The sequence below is a fragment of the Rana temporaria genome, chromosome 1, assembly GCF_905171775.1.
Source record: "Rana temporaria chromosome 1, aRanTem1.1, whole genome shotgun sequence".
NCBI classification, from domain to species: Eukaryota; Metazoa; Chordata; class Amphibia; order Anura; family Ranidae; genus Rana; species Rana temporaria.
In genome coordinates, this window is record NC_053489.1 from 85,432,334 (window position 1) to 85,459,807 (window position 27,474).

Consider the following 27,474-nt stretch of genomic DNA (forward strand, 5'->3'; position numbering starts at 1 on the left):
AGACATTTACAGTACATAGTGTGTATGTAGTAGCTGTAAGTCACCTGTCTTTACAAAAAAACTGATGCTCCCAGGGCCCTATACAGGGCATCTTACCCACTTGCTACGCTGACCAGGGGTACCCAGGGGACTCCCTCAGGAGGAGACTGCCCAGTGCTGCCGACCGCTTTCAGCACACGACGTGTGGAGAGGAAAAGAACCGTAAAGGAACTGTGCGGCGTCTGCAGGGACCTGTGTGCGCCGTAGAATACAGCACTAGGGGTCAGGACTGCACAAAGATGGCCGCCCGCTGCACATGGCGCAGGTACGACAAAATGGCTGCCAATAGGCGTTTTCAATGTAATTGAAAACCTCCCAAAAAATGGCGACAGCGCCAGCCAAACGGCGGCAAAACGCTGCATTTTAAACAGGGAAAGCCTCCTAGGGCTTTTGCAGTGAAAACCCCCACAGGAAAACCCAGTATCAAACAATAAAAAGTACCAGATAACACAGCCCCCTTAGGAAAGCCCCCCCCCAGACAGTGTGCCTTAGCAATGCAGCAAGGGAAAGGAGCAGGGAAGGGAGGAGAAGAGGACCCCCGAACACCAGGAATGCCCAGCCGTCCAACCCACCGAAGCGGGAGGGACTGTACTTACCCGTCCAAGCGAGGACTCGCTGACGGACGCATGCCTGACAGAACTACAACCGCAATGGAGGTAGCTGTCGGCCCGGTCCACTGTGAGTGAGACACCACAGCCCAGTCATATGTAGACCTCGGAGCAAAGCTCGCCGGTCACCCCAGGAGCCATGGGGTATGGCGTGGCAGACCCAGCCTCTTTGCAAAGGTGTGCCCACGCTTGCTGGTCGGACTGAATAGACTACAAGGATCTATATTATACAGCCTGCCTCCCAGCCGACAGTTGAAAGAAGATTCTTCAAGAAAAGGTAAAATAAAACAAAATAAAATTTCTCCTCAGGGCGCTGGGTCCAAAAGGGAGCCATACGTCCTCCTCCTTTGCTAGGCAGAACAAAACTGAGGCTGCAGTGAGGAGCGGGGGCGGGGCTGTTCAACTCTGTTAATGTAACATGTATTTAATTATCTAACATGTTTCTGCCTATTCCTCTCCTGTAAACAGGGAACATAACCCACTTGTCAAGATTTAAGGAGCTGTGTCCGTCCATGGACGATAAGAGAAATTTTATTGCCATAGAAACATTTAAAAATAATATCTTCATCCAAGCTTTCACTTGCAGCTGCCAGCCTAGCTTCCAGCCGAGCCCCTACATTGGTCGGCGTGAGCCTATTGCCATCCTCGGCTCCAAGCCTCGTTTTGGTCTTTACTTCCTGGTGCCGTTCTGACGTCACGCCCAGGAAGCCTCGGCTGACACGGGAGCACACCTAGACTGTGCATCGGGGATCTACTGACGGACGCATTGGGCTGTTATCAGCTCTATCCTGTCACCTCTCCACCTCCATCTGGATGAGCTTCTTCCCCTTTTCCAACATGTTCTTCCCCTTTTTCCACAGTGATCCCACGAGAGTTTCATCCTATGCAGCACGCCCCCCTGTCATCTGGCGTCCTGCATGTCGCTCAAGGTATCATCCACTGTTAAGCTATTTGACTGTTATCGTTCCATCAAGGCTACGGAGGAATGCTTTGTTATTTTTAAATGTTTCTATAGCAATAAAATTTAAATTTTTACCTATTGCCTCTATATTGATGCCCATATTTATTTGACCTATATTTCAGCACTCTGTATATGGTCATTCTGTTTTCACATGTTTTTATCACATCACTCCTGATGTGTTTTCCATATAGTTGCCGATTGTGGTCGGGCAGGACTTCCTATACTTTGTAGTCCGTTTTCCATTTACTACATATATGCCTGTTATTTGGCGCCAGACTTTTTTTGTTGTTTCTTTTTTTTTTAATTGAGGCAAGGACATCTTTGGCAGAGTGCACATTCTGAAACTTGAAGTTTTCAAATATCTGAAGGGTTGTGCATTTGATAATCAAATATAAACAAATCCATATCTCTGTAGTAGAGCGGAAGGGAGTCTTACCTTATGATCAGCAACTCCTAAGAGGGAGAATGCTGTGTATAGGAAATGTGTTAGAGCACTGTCATGGTGTCCTTCAGCTGATACAGAACAGTTAAGGCAAAATTAAAACAGAACCTAACAAACATCAATTAAACGCAAAACCTTAAAACACATTCACAGTTTGCAAACACAACTCAAGGGGGGGGGGGGGGGGGGAATCATCAAAATAACAAAACCTATATATCTATATATGTTCTCTTAAATGTAAGCGTGAGGAAAGAAAAGCCGATAACTGGCTTGTGTGGACATCCGTGATCAGCTACGGATCAGTGTGAAAGCAGCCTATTAGCTGTTAACCCTGCACTGCAAAAGCACAGTGTGTGTTTAATACACGGACCTTCTTTTCCCCTTCCAGCTTCTGCTCACATTGCTCTCCAGGCTGCTAGAAAGGACCCGGGGGGGGGGGGGGGGGGGGTGCACTTGGTATCACTCTGCCTGGGACAGGATCTGGCGCTACAGAGGAAGCATTGGCTTTTAGGGCTCCTGCTCCCTCCACTGCAGGTGCCAACATGATTAACTCTGATGCTCTGGAAGAGATGATCAGCAAGCCCAAACAGCAATCAATGGGTTGCTGACCCCAGGCATGCACTTTCCTGGTTTGAGGTTGAGCGCCTCCGATATATATGAAAAGGATCTGCATGTTAAAAGTGGTTGTAAACCTACTAACAAAAAAAACAAACCTGCAAGACAAAGGCATAAGGAGCTAGTATGTGTTACTTACCTTAGATCGAAGCCCCCGCAGCAATCCTCATACACTGCTCCTGTTTACAACCAATTTAATGGTATATTCTTATTTAACCATCCTCACTCGCCGTTTAAAGCAGAGGTTCACCCAAATAACATGTATACATGATCATATTCTTTATACTTCCAACATGTACAGTATGCCCCCCCCCCTTTTTTTTTGGCTCTACATACCTTATTATGGCTATTTTCCACCCGGCTCCCGGGTACTCACTCCCGCGGGAGTAGGCGTTTCTATGCAGAGGCGCAATGTCACCTGGGACTTTGCCCAGATGATTGAAGTCCTTAAGAAAAAGTTCCCCCCCGCGCCCCCCTATTGCGTAGGCGCGTCACGGAGTTTCCGAAAGTAGCCGAACTGCGAGTCAACTCTACACGGCTATAGAGCTGACTCGCAGTTCGGTTACTTTCAGAAACTCTGACGCGCCTAAGCAATAGGGGGGCGCGGGGGGGGGAACCTTTTCTCAAGGACGTCAATCATCTGGGCGAAGTCCCAGGTATAATTGCACCTCTGCATAGAAACGCCTACTTCCACGGGAGTGAGTACCCGGAAGCCGGGTGGAAAAAAGCCATAATAAGGTATGTAGAGCCAAAAAAAAGGTCATACTGTACATGGTGGAAGTATAAAGAATATGATCTTACATACATGTTATTTGGGTGAACCTCTGCTTTAAAGTAAAAGGGCCTCTACGGAAAGTAGTATTCTTAAAGGCAGTAAAACAAAAAATGACCTAGTAACACTTGCCCAGGCATACGCAATGCCAATGATTAGATGTCATTAGACAGTGAACACAGATAAAAGCAAAACGCCGATAAGGGCAGTTCTGTGCCTTGTGATCACAAAATGTAAACAGTAGTACAATTCTCACTATGCATTGTGTTATTCATTGCCGCAAGGCACCTCATTCGTTTTAAATGGGCTGGCAGCACTCCTCAATGCAGAAAAAAAAAAAAAACCCCTTGCACTATATTTTTAAGCAATGTACTATAATATAAAACCAAAATGTCAGCAGGGGGTCATACCGAGATCATAGCTGCAACAGCCATGATCTTGGTACCATTTTTTTTTTTATCCCTTTTATAGAACTGTGAAAATTGTAATCATGTGAGGCATCGGCGTGAACGTTGGAGTGAGAACAATCATTTTAGGGCCATATTTCACAACTAACTCTAAACTGATAACCTGTAAAGGCTTTTAAAGTGCCTTGACGGGGCTCTGTGGCTTACACATGTATTTGCAAATGTGTGAAAACGACACCCCCGTTTTTAACGCATACTGTTGGACAGGACAATTTAGTTGGTTAGCAGGTTGATCGGTCAGTTGAGCCGGGAATTTCTTTGGTTATGTTTTGCATGTGTTGCCCTTCCATGTGCTCCTTGCTGCAAAGGCCAGTTATAGGTGAGGACAGTGGCTATTTGTTTGTACTGTTGAAATATTGGTGAGGGGTGCACTGGACACCTTTGCTGCCATAGTGCTATATGCCGGGGGTCCAGTGCACCCCTGTGCCTTTAAGAAGGGGTGGGCTCCCCTTTTGTTTAAAAGATGATTGTGTGTCATAGATAGCAAACATGTCGAGATTTAAAATTGCTTGTGAAATGGCAACAAAGTACAGTACCTAAAATTGACTCTTTAAAGCAAAAACAAAGGAAAACACCAGCCTGCACACTAACCAACACTGTACTGTCTAACATTATGCATTGAAAGCAGGGGTTTCGTTTGCACACATTTGCAAATACATGCGTAAGTTACAGAGCCCCATCAAGGCACCCCAGTATTTTCTGTAGTCCTAACTCTAAATTTGAGAGCCTCCATAGTGGAATTATGGCATTTTAACTGCAGGCACCCGGCTGAGATAGTTTGTGCGTTCACAGCCGACTGCATATGCGCGTGCCGCGCTGTGCATTGTAAATGGTCCATGCAGTCTTCCTGGACCTGTAATGTGTTCCTAAATACTGCGGGGAGGGGAGAAAAACTTCCAATTGTCAAAACCAGGTACCCCCCCCCCCCCCCAAAAAAAAAGTGCCAAGAGCAGCACAGAAGGAGGCTTTGAAGTGGAACTTCCCCCTTTGGGTAGAGTTTCGCTTTAAGTCCTACATTTTTAACTTTACTCACAGCACTATAAGGCTATGCAAAGTAGTCTGTGCTGGGATTGCACCCTGTTATAGAAAGATCATAAAATAAAACCTCAATAAAGGATACGGTGTTCTGCAATTTTGGCCATCAGATCATCGTTATCAAAGAGAAGTAAACATATAACAGCTACAATAAAAAAGGCTGCACCTCGAGTCTGTGTAAAAAAACAAAAAGAGCTGTTAGAGCCAATATTAATATAAAGAAACGTATTTTGTGTAAACACTGTTGTAATGCAGAATAATCAGACATGCAAGAATGTCTTCTCCTTCGGCAAATACCTTGGATGGAACTCCATTGGAACCAGTGAAAAGCACTGTAAGCAATGTTACAGCCACAATATCACTGTGTTCAAACAGCAGCAACGTCCTGCAAAACAAATATAAAACCAAATGAACTAGTATAGAGATGGTGATAATTATAGAACAAAAGATATTGAGAGACTTTTAGAACTGTGGATCATATTTTGTTATAAGCTGCCTTTTTATTACAAAATTAAAGTTTTGTACATGGACTCTTTGTTTTGCATCAGCTGGTGAATATACTAATAATGTTAAAATAAGAAAAAATAAATTAAATTAAAAAGTACAAAAAAAGTTGAACTGGACCAGCTGAATACACAACATTTTTATCCTCAGGATAATAGGTAATTTGTTTTCAACACTGAAAAAGTCAAATCAGCAAGTTTGCAAACTGTCACCACTCCAGTGTCCCTTAAAAGTGTCTGTAAACCCCGTTAGTTTTGTATCTTAAACAGCAAGCATGTTATACTTACTTTCCCTTCCAGGGTCTCTGGCTTCTCCTTTTCTCAGTATGACACCATAGGAATTGTGGCTCACCTGTGGGCTTGATCTCGGGCCATGCTGACTGGGTCTATTGACACAGACAGTACGGCTCGGCCCCACCCTTGCTCTCTTGCCACAGAATTTGACTGACAACTACTATCAATCTGTCCTGTAAGGAGAAAGAGCCTGGAGAGAGCTGCTGCACTCGTTCACAGCGCTGGATTCCAGATAAGACCCAGGTGAGTTTAGGGGGGGGGGGGGTTGGAAAGAGCTGAATTAAGGTAAACAAGAAAACAAACAAAAAAAAAACCAAACACAACCTTCCATCTTTAGAACCACTTCAAGCTTAACCCAGCACCCTACTTACATATGACCAAAAGTGATACTTTTAACATCCACCCAAAAAAATAAAAATAATAAACCAGTCCCTAAACCCTAGTACAGGGGTGCCCAACCTTTTGAAGAGCGAGGGCCACTTAAGCGACTTGGGTAACCGGTCGTGGGCCACAATGAGCGGAGCGGGTGGATGGCATGTCCGTGTCCGCTCTGCATATGCAGAGCGGACACAGCCCACGATACTTTTTAGTGGATCGTATTGGAGGTAGAACACAAGTCGGTTTATGTCTGCGACTACTTAGAGGAGAGTGGAGGGTCCAATTGGTCAGACTGTTGGACTGACCATGTGAAAGGGGCACAAGACTGCTTTCACACTGATGCGCTGTGGTTTACCCGCACCATGGGTGCAACGCAGTGTACCTCTGGCTTTCGTGCACTTTGCAGTAGACTTCTATTATTTTCTGCAGGTTTGGTGCACTTTCAGAAAGCTTACAGATAACAGAAGTCTTTGGCTCAGTGCAGGTAACCAGGAGGTAAACTGCTCTGCAGCTGCGGATCAGTTTGAAAGCAGCCCGGTAACCACTGCAGAACAGATATTCCCATATATACACTGTGATTTTAGTAATAAACTGACCTTTAATAACAGTGTTCTATTCCATTCCATCCCAGAGCAGGAGGTCGCGGGCCACATCAGAGGGCTCCGCAGGCCACATGTGGCCCCTGGGCCACTGGTTGGGCACCCCTGCCCTAGTACATGCACTAAAGCAAACCTTTACTTACTGACCTGACCCTTCTAAAGGGCTGGTCCCCGCCAACTGGATATTTTGCAATGCCTGAGGCAATACATGGGTTCCCAATCAAGTGATCATTCTTTCCCCTCATGATCCTCTCTCGTCCTACAGTCCTAAAAGCTACCGCTTTGGCTTAGGGACAGGTGAGATTTATTAAAGCGATTGCAAGGCGCCTTTAACATGGGCGGATTGCTCGGGTCCACCTGTCATTTTTTTTTTTAGGCGAACCTGATTGGACCATCCATTGACCTCTAAGGAGCAGCGGGTGACACCTGCCGACATCCGAACCAATCCTTTCCACTAAAAACAGAACCGACAGGTGGTCCATTTAAATCCGACCACATATACAGGAAAGTTGGCTGTGTCAGTGTCTGCTCTGCATAAGCGGAGCGGACACAGACCTGCTATCCACCTGTTTAGCGGAAAGATCCCCTGGCAGAGTGTGTCAGTGTGAAAGGGTCCTAAAGGTTTATATTTTAAACAAACATGTCATACTTACCTGCACTGTGCAATTCTTTTGCACAGAGCGGCCCTGAACATCCTATTCTGGGGTACCCAACAGCACTGTCCACTCCTGCTCTTTTCCCTCTGTCCCCTTAGCAAATTGTTTGCTATGCGGGAGACGTTCGGCTCGATCCTGAGCCGGGCTGTGTTTGTCTACAGATATAGCGTGGCTCAGCTTTTTCCCCTGCTTCCGCTTCACAGCATTTGACTGACAGAAGCAGGAGCCAATGGGTCCTGCTGCTGTCAAGTCTCCTGTGAGTGGAGAGGGAGGGGAGAAAAGCTTCTGCAGATGGGCACATCGCTGGATCGGACTCAGGCAAGCATGGTGAGGGGAGGCACAGACATATAAAGATTTTTTACCTTTATGCAGAGAATGCATTACAATAAAGAACCTTTTTGCCTTTAGAACCATTTAAATGTTTAAACAAATGCAAACTGAGGATGCTACAGGAATTTATGCTAAATTTCTTACTCCATTAACCACTTCCCTACCGGCCCATAGTAAAATGACGTCCACAAAGAACCTCTGCCGTTCAGAGTGGACGTCATATGACGTCCTGGGCTTTCCGGGTGGATATCTGAATGATGCCTGCAGCTAGAGGCATCATTCAGATATCCTTCTCTTGTGCCGGCGATTCTGCACAACGTAAGAACGATCATAGCGGCGGTTCCGCCGCTAGATCGTTCTTACAGGCGGCGGGAGGGGACATCCCCCCCCCCTCCCGCCGCCATCCGGTGCTTCTTCGGGCTCTCCCGTGCCATCGGGGGCCCGGAGAACGAATCGTCCGGCGCTCGCAGGAAGCATAGAGATGACTGGTGACCAGATGGTCACCAGTCATCTCTATGACCGTCGGAGGACCCGGGCGCGATGTGATGACGTCACGCCCGGGTCCCCGTAAGTAAACAAAGCCGCGATTGCGGCTGCTAAGCAACCACAAGCATGAGATCGGTGAATTTTTTTTCACCGATTTCATGCTTTCCAGCCTGGAGGAGAGATGTGGGGTCTTATTGACCCCGCATCTCTCCATAAAGAGTACCTGTCACACACATTCCTATTACAATGGATGTTTACATTCCTTGTAATAGGAATAAAAGTGATAAAAAAAAAAAAAAAAAGTGTAAAAAAAGAAATATATATAAAAAAAAAAAGAAATAAAATTTATTTTTTTAACGCCCCTGTCCCCGGTAGCTTGCGTGCAGAAGCGAACGCACACGCAAGTCCCGCCGACATATGTAAACGCCGTTTAAACCACATATGTGAGGTATCGCCGCGTGCATTAGAGTGCCAGCAACAATTCTAGCACTAGATCTCCTCTGTAAATCTAAACTGGTAACCTGTAAAAAATTTCAAATCGTTGCCTATGGAGATTTTTAAGTACCGAAGTTTGGCGCCATTCCATGAGTGTGCGCAATTTTAAAGCGTGACATGTTAGGTATCTATTTACTCGGTGTAACATCATATTTTACAAAAAAATTGGGCTAACTTTACTGTTTTTTAATTTTTTTAATTCATGAAACAATTTATTTCCAAAAAAAGGCGTTTGAAAAATTATTGCGCAAATACCGTGCAAGATAAAAGGTTTCAATGACCGTCGTTTTATTCCCTAGGGTGTCTGCTAAAAAAACATATATAATGTTTGGGGGTTCTGCGTAATTTTCTAGCAAAAAAATTATGATTTGTACATGTAGGAGAGAAGTGCCAGAATAGGCCTGGTATGGAAGTGTGTATAACTGCCCTGTATGGAAGAGGTTAAAAACACAAATTATAGCCAATGATATAAAACATTTGTATATACATTTCAGGTTGTAAAAAAACTGCACTAATACTCTAATCAAAGCCTGGAAGGACACCATCTGCCACTATCCATGAGGTTCCTCCAGGTATACTGGTTTCCTCCCACACTCCAAAGACATGCTGGCAGATTAACTGGCCCCTGTCTAAATTGGCCCAAGTATGATATTCTGCTGTCCCAACACCAATTTGATAAATGCTTTGAGTGCCCTGGGAGGTCAGTACTACAGAACTATAAACCGAATAAAGCAGATTAGGTTCAATATTTAATATCTAATAATAGCCAGATTTAGGAAATTTGTCTGGTTTGGGCAAACCCCCCTGACGCCAATAGACATTTCAGGATATTTAAGTTGGGTTTGTTGTCTCCCAAGGTGGGAATGTAGTTTGTAAAGTGTGAACTACTGATGCATTTATCGGGAACTGCCACTATCCAATCTGGTGTTAAATAACAAAAAGGAGAAATGAAATTACCTTAATGGTCCACAAAGAGTGAGGCCAAAAAACCACAGAAGTGAGATAATACAGCCAACGACCGCATGCTTCACAATACTGATCCACTGAAACGAAAGGCTGTGTTAACTACATCCTAGATCATAGAACAGACGGGTTATATGATAAACAAAATACAAGGCAAATGCAGCCAAACTAGGATAATACCTATTTTACATACATTACATGCTCCTATTCATAAAGGGGGCAGGCATCTGAGTGGATCCTGACTGTAAAGTCGGGATCTTACCAGGGCCTGGACTGGCTGAGTGATGTCAGCTGACACTCCTGTGAACCATAGGAGAAGTATGGCTAAAACATCTTTGGCCATACTTCTCCATTAAAGAGCTAGAACCTGGCCTCCTATGTTGTATGTTAATGAAAGGACACTGTTCAGAATTACCATAAGCCATGAGGCCTTCTCCTAACGTGTTTCCCCGAAAATAAGACCTACCCCGAAAATAAGACCTAGCGCTATTTTCCAGGAGGGCTCCAATATAAGCCCTACCCCGAAAATAAGCCCTAGTTTGAGGTGATTGTGTGATTTTTGAGGAAACGTGGTATAATCCTGTTACGGCGGTGTGCAGTGTGCTGTGTGTCTCTAGCGGTGTCAGGTACCTTTGATACAGAGCGGCGCTCAGCTGATCTCCCCGCTGGTCTCCTCTTCTCCCGCCTGTCTGCGTGGGATCTTGGGGCCCCCCCTCCCTTCACAGAGCTTTGGCGGGTCACTGAAAGTACCGTACGGTGCAGAGCCTCTGCAATCAACGTGTGCGGTATGCAGCATGGATACTCCGGTCTCTTCTCCTGCCTGTCTGCAGGAAGCTTGGTCCCCCTCCCTTCACAGAGCTTTGGCGGGTCACTGAATCTACGGTGCAGAGCCTCTGCAATCAACATGTGTGTGGTATGCAGCATGGATACTCCGGTCTCCACAAGGTATTTACAGGTTCTTATTTCCCTCACATGCTGGGGTCACCTCTTCCCTGCTTTGAGCATTGCAGAGGGAGGGGGGCTGGGGTCCCTCGCTGGTGGCTGGGAGAGGTGGAGGAAGGCTGAGGTGTTTAGCACTGTTGGATTGCAGGGGCACACAAATTCTGTATTGTGTGCTATTGTAAAAGAAAGAATTTGGGTATTTTTACGTTTGTTTAAACTGGGGATTCCTGATAGGCATGGAGAGAGCGAATATATTAAGCCATACTGGGTCTTTTGTTGCCAAAATTAATATAAGACCTGGGATTATTTTCAGGGAAACACGGTAAGTAACATGTAAAAAAGGTGAGGAATATATAAAGTAGAAGGAAAGGCTTATTTTAACTTACCTTCCAGTAATCATATACCCCAATACAATTAAAATTGTAAATAGATGGGTTTTTTTTGCTTAAAAAAATGCTCCCATCATGTGATTGCAAAGCCCATCACTTTTCTCAAAGTGCAGCTGTTGGGATTGTTTGCAAGCCAAAATGATGCTAGGAGGAGCTGCAGTACATTCCTGTTGATGGCTGGGCAAGATGGGGAGCAAGGCTGGGCGAAATAGAGGTGGAGCCAATTAGAACTTTGCTCTAATGAATACACTGACAATGGCTTACAGTGGAACTTCAAGCTCTCCGTTAACATTGACTATTTTTAATCCTAATGCCGCGTACACACGATCGGACATTCAGACAAAAGCGTGGATTTTTTTCCGACAAAATGTTGGCTCAAACTTGTGTTGCATACACACGGTCACACAAATGTTGTCGGAAATTCCAAACGTCAAGAACATGACACGTATAACAGCGATTCTGAGAATGCGTCGAATTGATTCCAAATGTGCTTAGGATTTTTGTGCGTCAGAATTGGCTACAGACGGTCGGAGTTCTTGTCGGAAATTCCGACAGCAAATGTCCGATGGAGCATACACACGGTCGGATTTTCCGACAACAACCTCACATCGAACATTTGTTGTCGGAAATTTCGACCGTATGTACACGGCATTACACTGTGTTAGTAAATAGAAAAGAAAGACTATATTTCCTTAAACTATTTTCTTTATACATTTCAGTTACTTCCTGGTTTCTTGTCTAGGCAAATGATACATATATCCCAGGAGTATTCAGGAGGGGGTATTCTCAGCTAGGCACACCCTCCTGCCTGCTTGTCTGAACTAAGGGTAGATGGATACCAGGAAGTAAATGCCACACAAATCATCTGCCCTTACTTAAGATGGCCACAGCCAGAAATGCTACGGTTTCTTTTTCAAAGTGATTTCTCAGCAAGCATTGAGACATGGATGGATGGAGTTTGCTTTGAATATTAAAAATGGTGCTCAGAATAGCCTGTGAATAGCCACATGACTTGGCGTTATCTGATTGGATGGGCAAGTGTGGGTGGTCTTGGGTGAGGGGGAATGATTGTTAAAAGCACACACCAAAGAGTAAGCTCTCCCTATTTCTCTACCTCTTGGTTCCTGCCACATGCGCATCATGGGAGCTCTCGGCTCCTTGCTGAACCAGCTGATTTTACAGATGTGATAAGTATCTTTGATTTTCTCTTGTGTATGTGTATATATATATATATATATATATATATATATATATATATATATATATATATTGTGATGTTTAATGTGTGAAGTTGAAATATGCTTATTTCCTTGGGAATAAACAAAAGATGTTAATTTTACCAGCAGCAGTGCGTGTGTGTCTTAATAGGCGTAGACCAATGAATCCATTTATGCAATAGATAGGAAGGAATCCGTAAATATCTTTCGGGATAATAATTTAGTTTATATTTAATAGCCTTGTATATTGTAGCATTTACTTCAACTATACTTAAACAATAGTTGTCATTTGTGTATGACTTAATCTGCTAAGGTGAGCTTGTGATTGGTCAATAAGTTAATTCATGAGAAATTGTATAACTCGCACAACATCCCATGCATTAGCTTATCATTCGCCAGTCATATGATCTCTTGTATTTTTAGATTAACAACAAAGTCTACTGCCATGACACTTGGCAATACTGTAGTTCCACAAAGATGTTTAGCTGCGCTCTTAAAAAAAAAAAAAAAAAGGCATGAGGTTTCAATAAATTGGTAAATCTCAGAGCAGTAATGAACAGCTATTATACATGTGATCACATCACTGTAAGCCCCTTTACTATCCTAGGAATGTATCTGTGCTGTATACAATCTAGATCCTATATGGTTGCCCTATGCAGACACGTCTTTAGCAATGTGTCAATTCCTCTGCCGGCTTCCACTTATCCAACAAATAAAATTAAGAAACCTAACATACAAAGCCAACATGAGCTACATCACCAAACTGATCTCAAACTTTTACCCAAACCATCCCTCTCCGCCGCTTCCAAACCTCCTGCTCTCTATCTCCCTTGTCACCTCTTCCCATCCTCTGGAACTCCTCAACCCAATCTGTCCCACCAACTCTTAGGCCCCTTTCACAAGGACGGATAGAATGGCGCTTTTAGCTGCGGATTTTACCGCAGCTAGAAGCACACAATGCTTTCCTATGACACCCTTCACACACTACGGCTACCTGCGGTTATGTTACCCGCGGTTTTGTGCGGATAGAAAAAAAAATAGAACTGAATGCGTCCAGCTGCGATGTCCCGCAGCTATCGGCACATAACCGCAGTGCACTGTGTCAGCTGCGTTTGGTATTGATCTTGAGGGGGGAACTCCACGCCAAATTTCAAATAAAAAAAACGGCATGGGTTCCCCCTCCAAGAGCATAACCAGGCCCTTGGGTCTGCTATGGATTTTAAGGGGAACCCCCGTACGCCAAAAAAACGGGGTCCCGGTCTTCACCCCCACTCTCTTCTTTAGCTCTTTTACGAGCGGGGGGGGGGGGGGGTCCCGGGCTTCTGTAGCTTTCTGCTTTTTTCTCTTCTTCTCTTTTCTTCTTCTATGTTGACACGTCGCTTCCTCCCGCTGTAATGCCGTGTGCGCGGCTCGCAACGATTTATATAGGCCTCTTATGACGTCACAGTACCATCATGCTCCGGGTGGTGACGATTTAAGGGGGCGGGGTCGCCCCTTATGTTGTCACCACCTGGAGCATGATGGGACTGTGACGTCATAAGAGGCCTATATAAAGCGGTGCGAGCCACGCACACGGCATTACAGCAGGAGGAAGCGACGTGTCAACATAGAAGAAGAAAAGAGAAGAAGAGAAAAAAAGCAGAAAGCTACAGAAGCCCGGGACCCCCCCGCTCGTAAAAGAGCTAAAAGAAGAGAGTGGGGGTGAAGACTGGGAAAAGACCCCCCCCCCCCCCCCGGCAGAAGACGTCGAAGAAGCCCGGAACGGGGGGGGCGCTCGTAAAAAGAGAGCTAAAGAAGAAAGCCCCCCCTCCCGGCGAAAGAAAACCAGACGGCGGCGAAGACCAGGACCCCCTGCAAAAAGACGTTGAAGAAGCCCCGGGCCCCCCCTCTTGAGCTAAAGAAGAGAGGGGGGGGGGCCCAGCAGAACACCCCCCGGAGCTGACTAATAAAATTACTTTAAAAACCCTGTGTAGTGTGTTTTTTTAAAAAATTTTTCCACCAGGTGAATGGGTAGGGATACGATGTGCCCCATACTCATTCACCTAGGGTGGGGGGCCGGGATCTGGCAGCGCCCTTATTAAAGGGGGCTCCCGGATTCCGATATGCTCAACGCCCGCAGACCCCGACAACCAACGGCCAGGGTTGTCGGGAAGAGGCCCTGTCCTCATCAACATGGAGACAGGGTGCTTTGGGGTGGGGTGGGGGCCGCACCTATCTCCCCATGTTGAGGGCATGCGGCCTGGCACGATTAATGGGGGGGGGCATTCGCTCATCCCCACCCCCTTTCCTGACCGGCCGGGCTGCTGCTCAGATACGGGTCTGATATGGATTTTGGGGGGACCCCCACGCCGTTTTTTCAGCGTACAGGGGTTCACTTTCAAATCCATAGCAGACCCAAGGGCCTGGAATGCTGTTGGAGGGGAAACCCATGCCGTTTTTTTTTTATTTGAAATTTGGCGTGGAGTTCCCCCTCAAGATTCATACCAAACACAGTGCTTGGTATTGGCAGGGATCCAAGTCGGATCACCGTTCAATATCTTGCCTCAGCTAAACGCAACCGCAGCTAAAAGCAGCTGACCGCTGTGCCTGGAGTCTTGAATCCCAGCAAAATATAAACATGTTTTTATCTGCGGAAAAACAGCCGTCCGTGTGAAAGGGGCCTTACACCTTTGGATGATCCCTGAAAACTCATCTCTTCATTGAAACCTTAAGCCTGATACACACGATCGGATTTTCTGCGAACAAAGCGTAGGACTTTTGCCTGAAGGGCGTTGGCCGGGAACTTGTATTGCATACAAACGGCAATGAATTGTCGGCCAACAAACACGAAACAATGTGGTTTTTCAGCTCTTTAACGACACCCTTCGGTAAACTTCTGCTAATGTTGTGTTATGGTGAGCATTGCTCCTGAGCATGCGTGTTTGTACTTTGGAGTTTTGTCCGATGGACTTGTGTACACACGATCGAATAATCCGACAACACACATTTGTTGGCAGACAATTTTAAAGCGTGCTATCCCACATTTGTTGGCGGAAAATACGACAATTGTCCGATGGAGCGTACACACGGTTGTATATTCTCCAACAACAGCCTGTCATCACACAATTCCTGTCGGGTAATCAGATTGCGTGTATTAAGCCCTGTACACACGGGCCAGAATCTCGTCGGGGAAAAAAAACGTAAATTTTCCCTGACGAGATTCTTGGCAAGAATCTCTCGCGGCCTGAGTGTACAGATACTCCTTTCAAAGGAACCGCGGTTCTTTTGAAAAGCAAGAACGCGGTGACGTCATTGCGTACGACGAGCATGCGCTTGTCACATTCTATGCAGTCGCCGCCATCTTGCTGCACCCTACCTATGCCTAGGAAGCTACCGTGCATGCGTCAAAGTCATTTCGAGCATGCGTGGGTTTCCATGGCGACAGGCAAGTATACACACACACACTCGGGTTTCTCGTCAGGAAAACACTGCCGAGAATCACGACGAGAAAATAGAGAGCAGGTTCTGTATTTTTTTCATCGAGATTTTAGGAAGTTTTCTTGTGGAGAAACCTGAAAGCCTCGTACACACGGTCGGTTTACTCGGCAAGAAAGCTCTGCCAGCAGTTTTCTTGCTGGTTCTTGCTGAGTAAACCGAGCGTGTGTACGAGGCTTCAGGCTTAACTGTGTCTACCTCAAAATTAAATGTTTACTTTTTCTATCAACCCGTCACCCCCACAGTTTACCTTTTGTATAACTTACCCCCCCACCTTTTAGATTATAAGCTCCCACAAGCGGGGCCCTCCTATCCTTTGTGTCTTGAGTTATATTTTACATGTAGTGCCTCACTATTTTGCACACTCCTGGCACTATATAAATCCTGTTCCAGAAAGATTTGTGTTTTGGAAAGTGGAGGCAAGGTCCACAACAACCAGGCTGTAATTTCTCTAGAGCGGGTTAGAAAATGAGCCTTGTTGCCACAAAGATGTGGGTTCTCTGCTCCATGATTACGTAACATTCAGTACAACAAACCATGCGGTTATATCAACTTACTTGGCGTCTAGTTATTGTCTTCCCAGAAGAAAATGGTTTTTGAAACAAAACCATGAAAAATGCGGACCTGTAGAGAGAAGAGTATATGTATTTAACCACTTGATTGCCAGACATTTTCTGGTACTTTTTGCTTACAAGTAACAATCAGTATTATTTGCTAGAAAATTACTTAGAACCCCCAATATATATTTTTTAATCAAACTGGTGGGTTTTTCAATTTCTTATGTCACAAGGTATTTGCGCAGCAGTCATCGCACACCTAACAAATCTGACCATTATGCAGATATTAGCAGCCTCAGCCTAGCTCTGTCCAAGCCACACAGACACGTTGGGGGCGTGGCTTGGACAGAGCTAGGCTGAGACTGCTAATATCTGCATAACGGTCAGATTTGTTGGGTGTACGGCGATCAGGACCTTTTTTTTTTATATTATTATTCCCAGCCAAACTGTGACAGCTAGCACAGGCGGTAGAAGATCCCCGCTGTCAGATTGGTGAGCGGGGGGTACAGGGGCTGGTAACATTTTAAGAGAGGTGAGCTTATCCTATAAAGGAAGGAAGGTAGGAGACCTTGCACATGAGGAGGTGAGTATAATTACTAGAGATGCACTAAGATTTTGGCCACCGAAAACTATCATCCAAAAATTGGGTTATTGGGGTTTTGCCAGAGAAAAACGTGCCAATAATGGAGCAAAAAAAAAAAAAGGCATGCGATTTTGATGCGATTTGAACATGCTTGTGGTGTTTTTCCTAGGTCATGCGCCTCAAAAAAATGCATCAAAATCGTAACACAGGTGCGTTATTGATGCGTTTTCAATGCATTTAAAAGGGGAGGTGCGATTTGGTGCATTTTTTTTAAACCGGTCAAAAATGCAGCAAGCAAGATTTTTAACACCACAAAGGAAGCGCAACGGACCAGTGTGAAGACATACATAGAATTTAATGGGATGATTTTTATTGAGCTTTTCTTGTGCTAAAGATGCCAATAATGGGCAAAAATAAATTCATATTCATTTAAATTCACGATATTAAAAGATCAAATACAATACAATTATAAATACAAATATAAACATTTTTTTAAAACTGTAATTTTTGGTTTTGGCCAAGTGCATCCTGAATTTTCGGTTTCGCCACCATCATTTTTTTTATTTCATTGCACATCTATATACTTCTACTGCAAGGAGCTAGCATTTCAGATCTTCTTACAGACAGACATGGCTGCCTCAGATGTGTTTTCTAATCCTCATTTTGAAAATTTTCAGATCCATTAATAACTAAAACCCAGTGGTGGCTGGTGCTCAAAATTTAGGGGGGTACAAACAAACTGAAAAATCATATGCAAGCTCACTGTGCCCATCACATGCAGCCTCACCGCGCCCATCATATGCAGCCTCACCGCGCCCATCATATGCATGCAACCTCACCGCGCCCATCATATGCATGCAGCCTCACCGCGCCCATCATATGCATGCAGCCTCACCGCGCCCATCATATGCATGAAGCCTCACCGCGCCCATCATATGCATGAAGCCTCACCGCGCCCATCATATGCATGAAGCCTCACCGCGCCCATCATATGCATGAAGCCTCACCGCGCCCATCATATGCATGAAGCATCACCGCGCCCATCATATGCATGAAGCCTCACCGCGCCCATCATATGCATGAAGCCTCACCGCGCCCATCATATGCATGAAGCCTCACCGCGCCCATCATATGCATGAAGCCTCACCGCGCCCATCATATGCATGAAGCCTCACCGCGCCCATCATATGCATGAAGCCTCACCGCGCCCATCATATGCATGAAGCCTCACCGCGCCCATCATATGCATGAAGCCTCACCGCGCCCATCATATGCATGAAGCCTCACCGCGCCCATCATATGCATGAAGCCTCACCGCGCCCATCATATGCATGAAGCCTCACCGCGCCCATCATATGCATGAAGCCTCACCGCGCCCATCATATGCATGAAGCCTCACCACGCCCATCATATGCATGAAGCCTCACCACGCCCATCAATTTTAACCTCACTGTGCCCATCATATGTAATCTCATTGTGTCCATAATATGCAGTCTGTACAATATTTGTATATAGAGGGGGTGGATGGGATTAGTATATACAGGAAGGAAGGTGGGTGTATACAGCTGTATATACACCCCCACCTTCCTTCCTGTATATAGAAACCATCATCACTGACTGCAGATATACATCATCTGTCCTGCATACAGCTATAAATACAGTAACAGGACAGATGATGTATATGCGCAGTCAGTGATGATGATGAAGGAAGGTTATATATAGGCCACTGCCACTGTCTAAAACTAAAAGATCATCACTGAAAGGTGCCTATACCCAGACCTTAGACACAAGAACTGTTTCTTAACAAGAAGCCTACTTACCCTAATTTTAATATAAAGATAAACTGTACAATATGGACTACTTTCAATAGATCGTAGGATTCGAAGATCCCAAGAGTCTTCAAGAACTTGGTGAAGCAGAGAAGTACAATGTATCGAGTCAGCCTGCAAAAGAAACTTTGTTTAGTACAGCATTCAGATCACCAGCATTAGTAGAGATACTCTGACAATTAGGCTTCATGCACACAATGGGGGTTATTTACTAAAGGCAAATCCACTTTGCACTACAAGTGCAAACCAAGTGTAAAGTGCACTTGGAAGTGCAGTCGCTGTAGATCCGAGGGGGACATAAAAGGAAAATAAAAAACAGCATTTTAGCTTGCACATGATTGGATGATAAAGTCAGCAGAGCTTCCCTCAATTCAGATCTTCCCCTCAGATTTACAGCGACTATACTTCCAAGTGCATTTTCAGGGGCACTACCATTTCTAGGTAAAGTTGATCCAGGGTAAATCCGATCAGGAATGATTTTTTTCCCTGCTGTAGCAAATTGGATCATGCTCTGCTGGGGTTTTTCGCCTTCCTCTGGATCAACTGTTGGCATAGGATTGTGTACATGGGAGTGTATTTATTTTTTGGTTGAACTGGATGGACTTTTTTCAACCTATGTAAATATGTAAGGTGTTTTTTCTTTTCCTGCTTCTAAACGCCCCTCCATGTTATTCTATGTGTCCATGCACACTATGGCTTTTAGAAGCTTTTAGTGGCAGGAAAAAAAAAAAAAAACCACTGTATCCAGGGACAGCAGAGTTCGGGTAGAAAAAAAAAACGGTTGATGCGTCTAAGCGCATGCTAACGCTTAGCTCTTGACCATTAATTAATTTCAATGGCCAGAATAAATTATTATTAATATGGCCAATGAAAACATCTTGTAAACACGCCTCATGCTGCGTACACACAATCGGAGTATCCGATGGTCTAAAATCCGATGGATTTTTTCATCTGAATTTCGTTCAAGCTGTCTTGCATACACACTGTCAGACTAAATTCCGACCGTCCAAAACGGGGTGATGTAAAACACCATGTTGAGCCGAAAATAATTAAGTTCAATGCTTCCGAGCATGTGTCGACTTGATTCTGAGCATGCGTGGATTTTTCTCTGACAGAATACCACACAGCCGATCGGAATTTCCCATCAGAAGAATTTAAAACATGTTCGGACTTTTTTCCATTAGTAAAAAAATAGATGGGGCCCACACACGATCGGAATTTCCGATAAAATACGTCCATGCGACTTTCTTCATCGGAAAATCCGATCGTGTGTAAGCGGCATTGGGCTCAGTTTCCACTAGTGTGACTTGTCATGCGACTTGGGACTGCAAAGCATTAGATACTTTTACAAGCGTCAAAAATGCTGCTGCCAGAAGGAAAAAGCTTCTAGGAGAGTTTTTTAATTTCCCCGTTTGCATGAGACCTTACTTGTGTAATAATCTGTATTTGGTCAGTTCTGCAACCAAAGTTTTCCATCCCAGCATGTTATTATGATGTCAATCCCATATTCTGCCACATGTTGCAGTCATTAGAAGCTGAAGTCAGAACAAACCTGGGCAGTTTTTGAGCCGTAGAAAACCTTAAAATGGTTTATTTCCATAGTTGGTCTGGCAGTTCTGTGAATTGGAAAGCAGGCTGTGTTTTGGTCACCTATGACTGCTGTCTCTGGGAAGTGGGAACTCTGATGGTGCATTTTACAATCCAGAAGGTGTTTTAAAGAACCGTCACTCTCACCGCTGGATTTTACCTTTATTTCAGGTGATGGAGATGGCCTTTACTAAAACTGGAGCACTGGGAATCTGGTGCAGCTGTGCATGGTAGCCAATTAGCTTCTAACTTCAGCTTGTTCAATTAAGTTTTTACAATAAAACCTGGATGCTGATTGGTTACTATGCAGAGCTGCACCAGATTTTGCACTCCCCAGTTTTAGTAAATCAACTCCTTTTTAACCACAAACAAGTAACAGCAGCGCTAGCTCTGATTATTCTGTGATAAAGTACCAATTACGAGACACAAAGGGCATAGGGCAAGGCTTGTGGACGTGATCACAGTTCATTGGGTTAGAGATTTCAGCTATAGGAGAGTGGCTGGAGCCAGCTCATGCTGACGTCTGGATGTCTTTTAAACTAGTGTTGGTGAAGACACCTTTTTAATGTAAGTGTGTGGTGAAGATTTTAATTTTTATTAACCACTTCAGCCCCGGAAGAATTGGCTGCTGAATGACCAGGCTGTTTTTTGCGATTTGGCACTGCGTCGCTTTACTGACAATTGCACGATCGTGCAACGTTGTACCCAAACAAAATTTACCATCTTTTTTTCCCCCACAAATAGCGCTTTTTTTTGCTGGCATTTGATCACCTCTGCGGTTTTTATTTTTTGCGCTATAAACGAAAAAAAGAGCTACAATTTTGAAAAAAGCTATATATTTTTTACTTTTTTCTCTAATAAATATCCCCCAAAAAATGTTTTCCTCAGTTTAGGCCGATTCATATTTTGTTTACATATTTTTTTTTTTTTTACCAAAAACGCAATAAGCCTATATTTATTGGTCTGAGCAAAAGTTATAGCGTCTACAAAATAGGGGATAGTTTTATGGCATTATTTTTTTTTTTACTAGTAATAACCAAGATCAGCGATTTTTATCATGGCTGCGATATTGCGGCAGACACACCTTTGACACTATTTTGGGACCATTGTCATTTATACAGCGAACAGTGCTGTAAAAATGCACCGAATACTGTGTAAATGATACTGGCAGTGAAGGGGTTAACCAGTAGGGGGCGGGGGGAAGGGGTTAAGTGTGTCCTAGGGAGTGATTCTAACTGTGTGGGGGCTGGGCTACGAGTGACCTGACAGTGATCACTGCTCTCGATGACAGGAAGCAGAAGATCAGTGTCCTGTCACTAGGCAGAACAGGGAGATGACTTGTTTACAAAGGCATCCCCCCGTTCTGCCTCTCCGTGACCTGATCACGGGCACCCCGGCGGACAAATAGTCCGTGGGTACGGTTACAGAGCGTCGGGCGTGGGCGCTAGGTGGCAGATTTAAAGCAACATACCTTTACGTCGCTTTGCCTGCCTGCCTGTGCCATTCTGCCAAAGTATATCTAGGTGAGGCAGTCGGCAAGCGGTAATAAAACAGACAATATTGCTCAATGAAAGACTCCTTTTTTTTGTTTGATGTTTATGAGAGGAGTTGTGTTTGATGTAATACATTGCTGGGAAAGTATCCTGATGAAATCTCCACATTTGAGCATGCATGCTGGTTTTTGATATATACCAACAGCTCCCTCTGGTGGTGGAAATTGGTGGTGGAGCACATTAAAATGCTAATCAAAGGGCTAATGCACTAGAGTTTGGATTTGCTCTGATCAAGCACCAAGCTTCATATTTGTTTTATTATTATTATACAGGATTTATATAGTGTCAGTAGTTTGAATTGAATTTATGGGACTGGACATATTATTGAATTTGGTACATTATTTGTAGAGCGCGTATCACTTTGGTTTTTGTTTATATTATTGGGTGGATGTTTGCACAATATGTGTTACTTTGTTTTATATTTGTAATCGTTACATTATCAAAGAATAAATCAGAGCTGGTGCTGCTGTTACTTAGTTGTGGTTAAAATCTGCATTTTGTTTGCTTGTTATTGGCAGCTGCTGCACCGATTATACACTCACCGGACACTTTATTAGGTACACCTTGCTAAAACCAGGTTGGACCTTTTGCCCTCAGAACTGCCTTAATTGCCTGTGGCATAGATTCAACAAGGTGTTGGAAACATTCCTCAGATATTTTGGTCCATATTGACATGATCGCATCACACAGTTGCTATATTTTTGTCGGCTACACATCCATGATGCAAATCTCCTGTTCCACCACATCCCAAAGGTGCTCTATTGGATGAGATTTGGTGACTGTGGAGGCCATTGGAGTGCAGAGACCTCATTGTCATGTTGAAGAAACCAGTGGTGAGATGATTTCAGCTTTGTGACACAGTGCATTATCCTGCTGGAAGGAGCCATCAGAAGATGAGTACACTGTAGTCATAAAGGGATGGACATGGTCAGCAACAATTCTCAGGTAGGTCGTGGTGTTTAAATGATGCTCAATTGGTACTAAGGGGCCCAAAGTGTTCCAGGAAAATGTCCCCCACACCATTACACCATCAGCCTGAACCATTGATACAAGGCAGGATGGATCCATGCTTTCAGGTTGTTTTACAGCAAATTCTGACCCTACCATCTGAATGTCACAGCTAAAATCAAGACTCATCAGACCAGGCAATGTTTTTCCAATCTTCTATTCTGCAATTTTGGTGAGTCTGTGCGAATTGTAACCTCAGTTTCCTGTTCTTATCTGAAAGGAGTAGCACTTGGTGTGGTATTCTGCTGCTGTAGCCCATCTGCTTCAAGGTTCGATGCGTTGTGTATTCAGAGATGGTATTCTGCATATCTTGGTTGTAATGAGTGGTTATTTGAGTTACTGTTGGCTTTCTATTATCTCAAACCAGTCTGCCCATTCTCCTCCGACATCAACAAGGCATTTTTCGTCCATACAACTACCGCTCACTGGATATTTTCTCTTTTTCAGGCCATTCTCTGTGAATCCTAGAGATGGTTGTGCATGAAAATCCCAGTAGATCAACAGTTTTTGAAATAATCAGACCAGCCCATCTGGCACCACACACCATGCCACATTCAAAGTCATGTAAATCCCCTTTCTCCCACATTCTAATGCTCGGTTTGAGTCGCCTTCACCACGTCTAGATGCCTAAATGCATCGCGTTGCTGCCATATGATTGGCTGATTAGCGATTTGTATTACCAAGCAAATCAACAGGTGTACCTAATAAAGTGTCCGATGATGCTATGCTGGGGCCCCTGTGTGTACAGGTATACTGGATCTCCCGAGATAAAGGAAAGGCTGGCGTTTATGGTGGGTTATAAAACAGCCGGGCCCCTACAGTAGAAATACACTCACCTCCCAGGCAGCCTGTGTCTTCAACATTCAACCAATCCGGGAGTGTGTCTGTGCCCTCCGCCCACCATCATCATTCCATCCTTCAAACCCCACCGGGGCACTGGAAGGAACACAGACACTCCCAGGTGAGATGAATGTTAAGGAGTGTGGTAGAGGGGAGGCGGCAGAGACACACAGAGGGGAAGGCGGCAGACACACAGAGGGGAAGGCGGCAGACACACAGAGGGGAAGGCGGCAGACACACAGAGGGGAGGCGGCGGCAGACACACAGAGGGGAGGCGGCGGCAGACACACAGAGGGGAGGCGGCAGACACACAGACGGGAGGCGGCGGCAGACACACAGACGGGAGGCGGCGGCAGACACACAGAGGGCAGGCGGCGGCAGACACACAGAGGGGAGGCGACGGCAGACACACAGACGGGAGGCGGCAGACACACAGACGGGAGGCGGGGGCAGACACACAGACGGGAGGCGGGGGCAGACACACAGACGGGAGGCGGCAGACACACAGAGGGCAGGCGGCGGCAGACACACAGACGGGAGGCGGCAGACACACAGACGGGAGGCGGCAGACACACAGACGGGAGGCGGCAGACACACAGAGGGCAGGCGGCGGCAGACACACAGACGGGAGGCGGCAGACACACAGACGGGAGGCGGCGGCAGACACACAGACGGGAGGCGGCGGCAGACACACAGAGGGGAGGCGGCGGCAGACACACAGAGGGGAGGCGGCGGCAGACACACAGAGGGGAGGCGGCGGCAGACACACAGAGGGGAGGCGGCAGACACACAGACGGGAGGCGGCAGACACACAGACGGGAGGCGGCGGCAGACACACAGAGGGGAGGCGGCGGCAGACACACAGAGGGGAGGCGGCGGCAGACACACAGACGGGAGGCGGCAGACACACAGAGGGGAGGCGGCGGCAGACACACAGACGGGAGGCGGCAGACACACAGACGGGAGGCGGCGGCAGACACACAGACGGGAGGCGGCGGCAGACACACAGACGGGAGGCGGCGGCAGACACACAGACGGGAGGCGGCGGCAGACACACAGACGGGAGGCGGCGGCAGACACACAGACGGGAGGCGGCAGACACACAGACGGGAGGCGGCAGACACACAGACGGGAGGCGGCGGCAGACACACAGAGGGGAGGCGGCGGCAGACACACAGACGGGAGGCGGCGGCAGACACACAGACGGGAGGCGGCGGCAGACACACAGACGGGAGGCGGCGGCAGACACACAGACGGGAGGCGGCGGCAGACACACAGACGGGAGGCGGCGGCAGACACACAGACGGGAGGCGGCAGACACACAGACGGGAGGCGGCAGACACACAGACGGGAGGCGGCGGCAGACACACAGAGGGGAGGCGGCGGCAGACACACAGACGGGAGGCGGCAGACACACAGAGGGGAGGCGGCAGAGACACAGAGGGGAGGCGGCGGCAGAGACACAGAGGGGAGGCGGCGGCAGACACACAGAGGGGAGGCGGCGGCAGACACACAGAGGGGAGGCGGCGGCAGACACACAGAGGGGAGGCGGCGGCAGACACACAGAGGGGAGGCGGCGGCAGACACACAGAGGGGAGGCGGCAGACACAGGCTGCTGGGATTGGTGTATTTATCTTCTACAGAGGGGACCTGCACATTCTAGAACTGTGGAGACCCAATAGGATCTCTTTACAGAAAATCTCTGATTTTCCCATAAAGGACAGAGCTACAGGTCCCCTTTGATCCCCCATTCCCAGCAGAGTCACCCCTACTTCACCCTCACCCCTTCATATGTCATTGGTTGGCAGATGTTTCTTCTAGGCTCAGACCCACAAAGATGTGCCACCGTGCCCATCATTCTCCTCTGCCCACACTGTATGGAAGTCAATGCCACCTGGGACAAGCGACATGTATATCCCAGAAGGCATTCGGAGTAGAGCATGTCATTCTCTCCTGTGTTCTCACAGGACGGGGGGGATGTAGAGGAATAAAAATGGGGGGTCATGTTGTGGAGGGGAGGGGTTTAAGAGAAGCAAGGGGGGAGGGGATATGTAGTAAGGAGGGGGAGGGGATATGTAGTATTGAAGGGAACCTGTCAGTGTCAATGTAGTATGGAGGGGATATGTAGTATGGAGGGGGAGGGCATATGTAGTATTGAAGGGAACCTGTCAGTGACAATGTAGTATGGAGGGGGAGGGGATATTTAGTATTGAAGGGAACCTGTCAGTGACAATGTAGTATGGAGGGGGAGGGGATATGTAGTATTGAAGGGAACCTGTCAGTGACAATGTAGTATGGAGGGGGAGGGGATATTTAGTATTGAAGGGAACCTGTCAGTGACAATGTAGTATGGAGGGGGAGGGGATATTTAGTATTGAAGGGAACCTGTCAGTGACAATGTAGTATGGAGGGGGAGGGGATATGTAGTATTGAAGGGAACCTGTCAGTGACAATGTAGTAAGGAGGGGGAGGGGATATGTAGTATTGAAGGGAACCTGTCAGTGACAATGTAGTATGGAGGGGGAGGGGATATGTAGTATTGAAGGGAACCTGTCAGTGACAATGTAGTAAGGAGGGGGAGGGGATATGTAGTATTGAAGGGAACCTGTCAGTGACAATGTAGTATGGAGGGGGAGGGGATATGTAGTATTGAAGGGAACCTGTCAGTGACAATGTAGTATGGAGGGGGGGAGGGGATATGTAGTATTGAAGGGAACCTGTCAGTGTAGAATGGAGGGGGGAGGGGATATGTAGTATTGAAGGGAACCTGTCAGTGTAGTATGGAGGGGGAGGGGATATGTAGTATGGAGGGGGAGGGGATATGTAGTACTGAAGGGAACCTGTCAGTGTAGTAAGCACACAATAGAAGATCCGGTCACCTGGACTCCGGGGCATCCACAGGGCCCAGCCTCCCCGTACTCATCACATTACTGCTGTATTTGTCCTCCATGGCTCTGCCCGGACAGCACCGGATCCCTTGTAGGCGAAAGGACCCCCGGCCCTCTACCGCCGCTGCTCCTCGCTGTGGGCAGAGGGTGTCGGGGAACACATGAGGGCGGAGAGGTGACAGCCGGCCACAGGAACCATATTCCGGCTATACAGCCTCCAGCACTGCCAGCTCGCCGGCCCGTAGTGATGATGGAGCAGGAAGCGTCAGATGGAGGTGACGTCACCGGGCTACGGGGACCCGGCGGGGACAAGACTTCTCTCATCTCACATCAGACATATGGACGGGAGGGGGCGCTATGTAACTCATTACTATACCATAGACTCGCTCAGGTTTAGTGCTGGAAGGGAGAAGGAGAGCCTGTCGAGTGACAGTGAAGTCACAACCTCTAATCTGCATACTTGTAGTGATGTCATTGGATCAGCATGACAGCCAGCATTGCAAATCAGACAAGTGTGTGGATGGGGGAATCGGGGCAGTTTTCTTACTTCCTCCTTCTGACCAAACAAAAACTTTCCCCTGCCTATGGGGGTTAGTTACTAAAGGCAAATCCACTTTGCACTACAAGTCTGTAGACCTGAAGGGGACATGCAAGGAAAATAAAAGACAGCATTTTTCTTTCTACATGATTGGATGATAAAATCAGCAGAGCTTCCCCTCATTTCAGATCTTCCCCTCAGATCTACAGCGACTGCACTCCCAAGTGCACTTTTAGTGCAGAGTGGATTTCCCTTTAGTAACTCAACCCCTTAAGTGTTTCTAAAGTCAATTATTTTTTAATTAACCACTTTAATACTGGGCACTTTCACCCCCTTCCTGCCCAGGCCAGTTTTCACCTTTCAGCACTGTCACACTTTGAATGACTACTGTGCGGTCATGCAACACTGTACTCAAATGACGTTTTT

At 46.4% G+C, this 27,474-nt stretch overlaps 1 protein-coding gene across 1 annotated transcript in view; it reads right to left on the reverse strand.

Annotated features, from left to right (window-relative positions):
* SLC30A5 (solute carrier family 30 member 5) overlaps positions 1 to 26,822 on the reverse strand; it is a 62,552-nt gene extending 35,730 nt beyond the window's left edge. The window contains exons 1-7 of the mRNA XM_040339837.1: positions 26,502 to 26,822; positions 18,626 to 18,748; positions 16,223 to 16,289; positions 9,638 to 9,723; positions 5,237 to 5,324; positions 5,025 to 5,112; positions 2,045 to 2,121 (exon numbers count right to left, since the gene is read on the reverse strand). Coding sequence (XP_040195771.1) covers positions 2,045 to 2,121; positions 5,025 to 5,112; positions 5,237 to 5,324; positions 9,638 to 9,723; positions 16,223 to 16,289; positions 18,626 to 18,748; positions 26,502 to 26,572 — 600 coding nt within the window. The 5' untranslated portion in view covers positions 26,573 to 26,822. The remainder of the gene's footprint in view (positions 1 to 2,044; positions 2,122 to 5,024; positions 5,113 to 5,236; positions 5,325 to 9,637; positions 9,724 to 16,222; positions 16,290 to 18,625; positions 18,749 to 26,501) is intronic.
* Between the last annotated feature and the right edge of the window lie 652 nt (positions 26,823 to 27,474).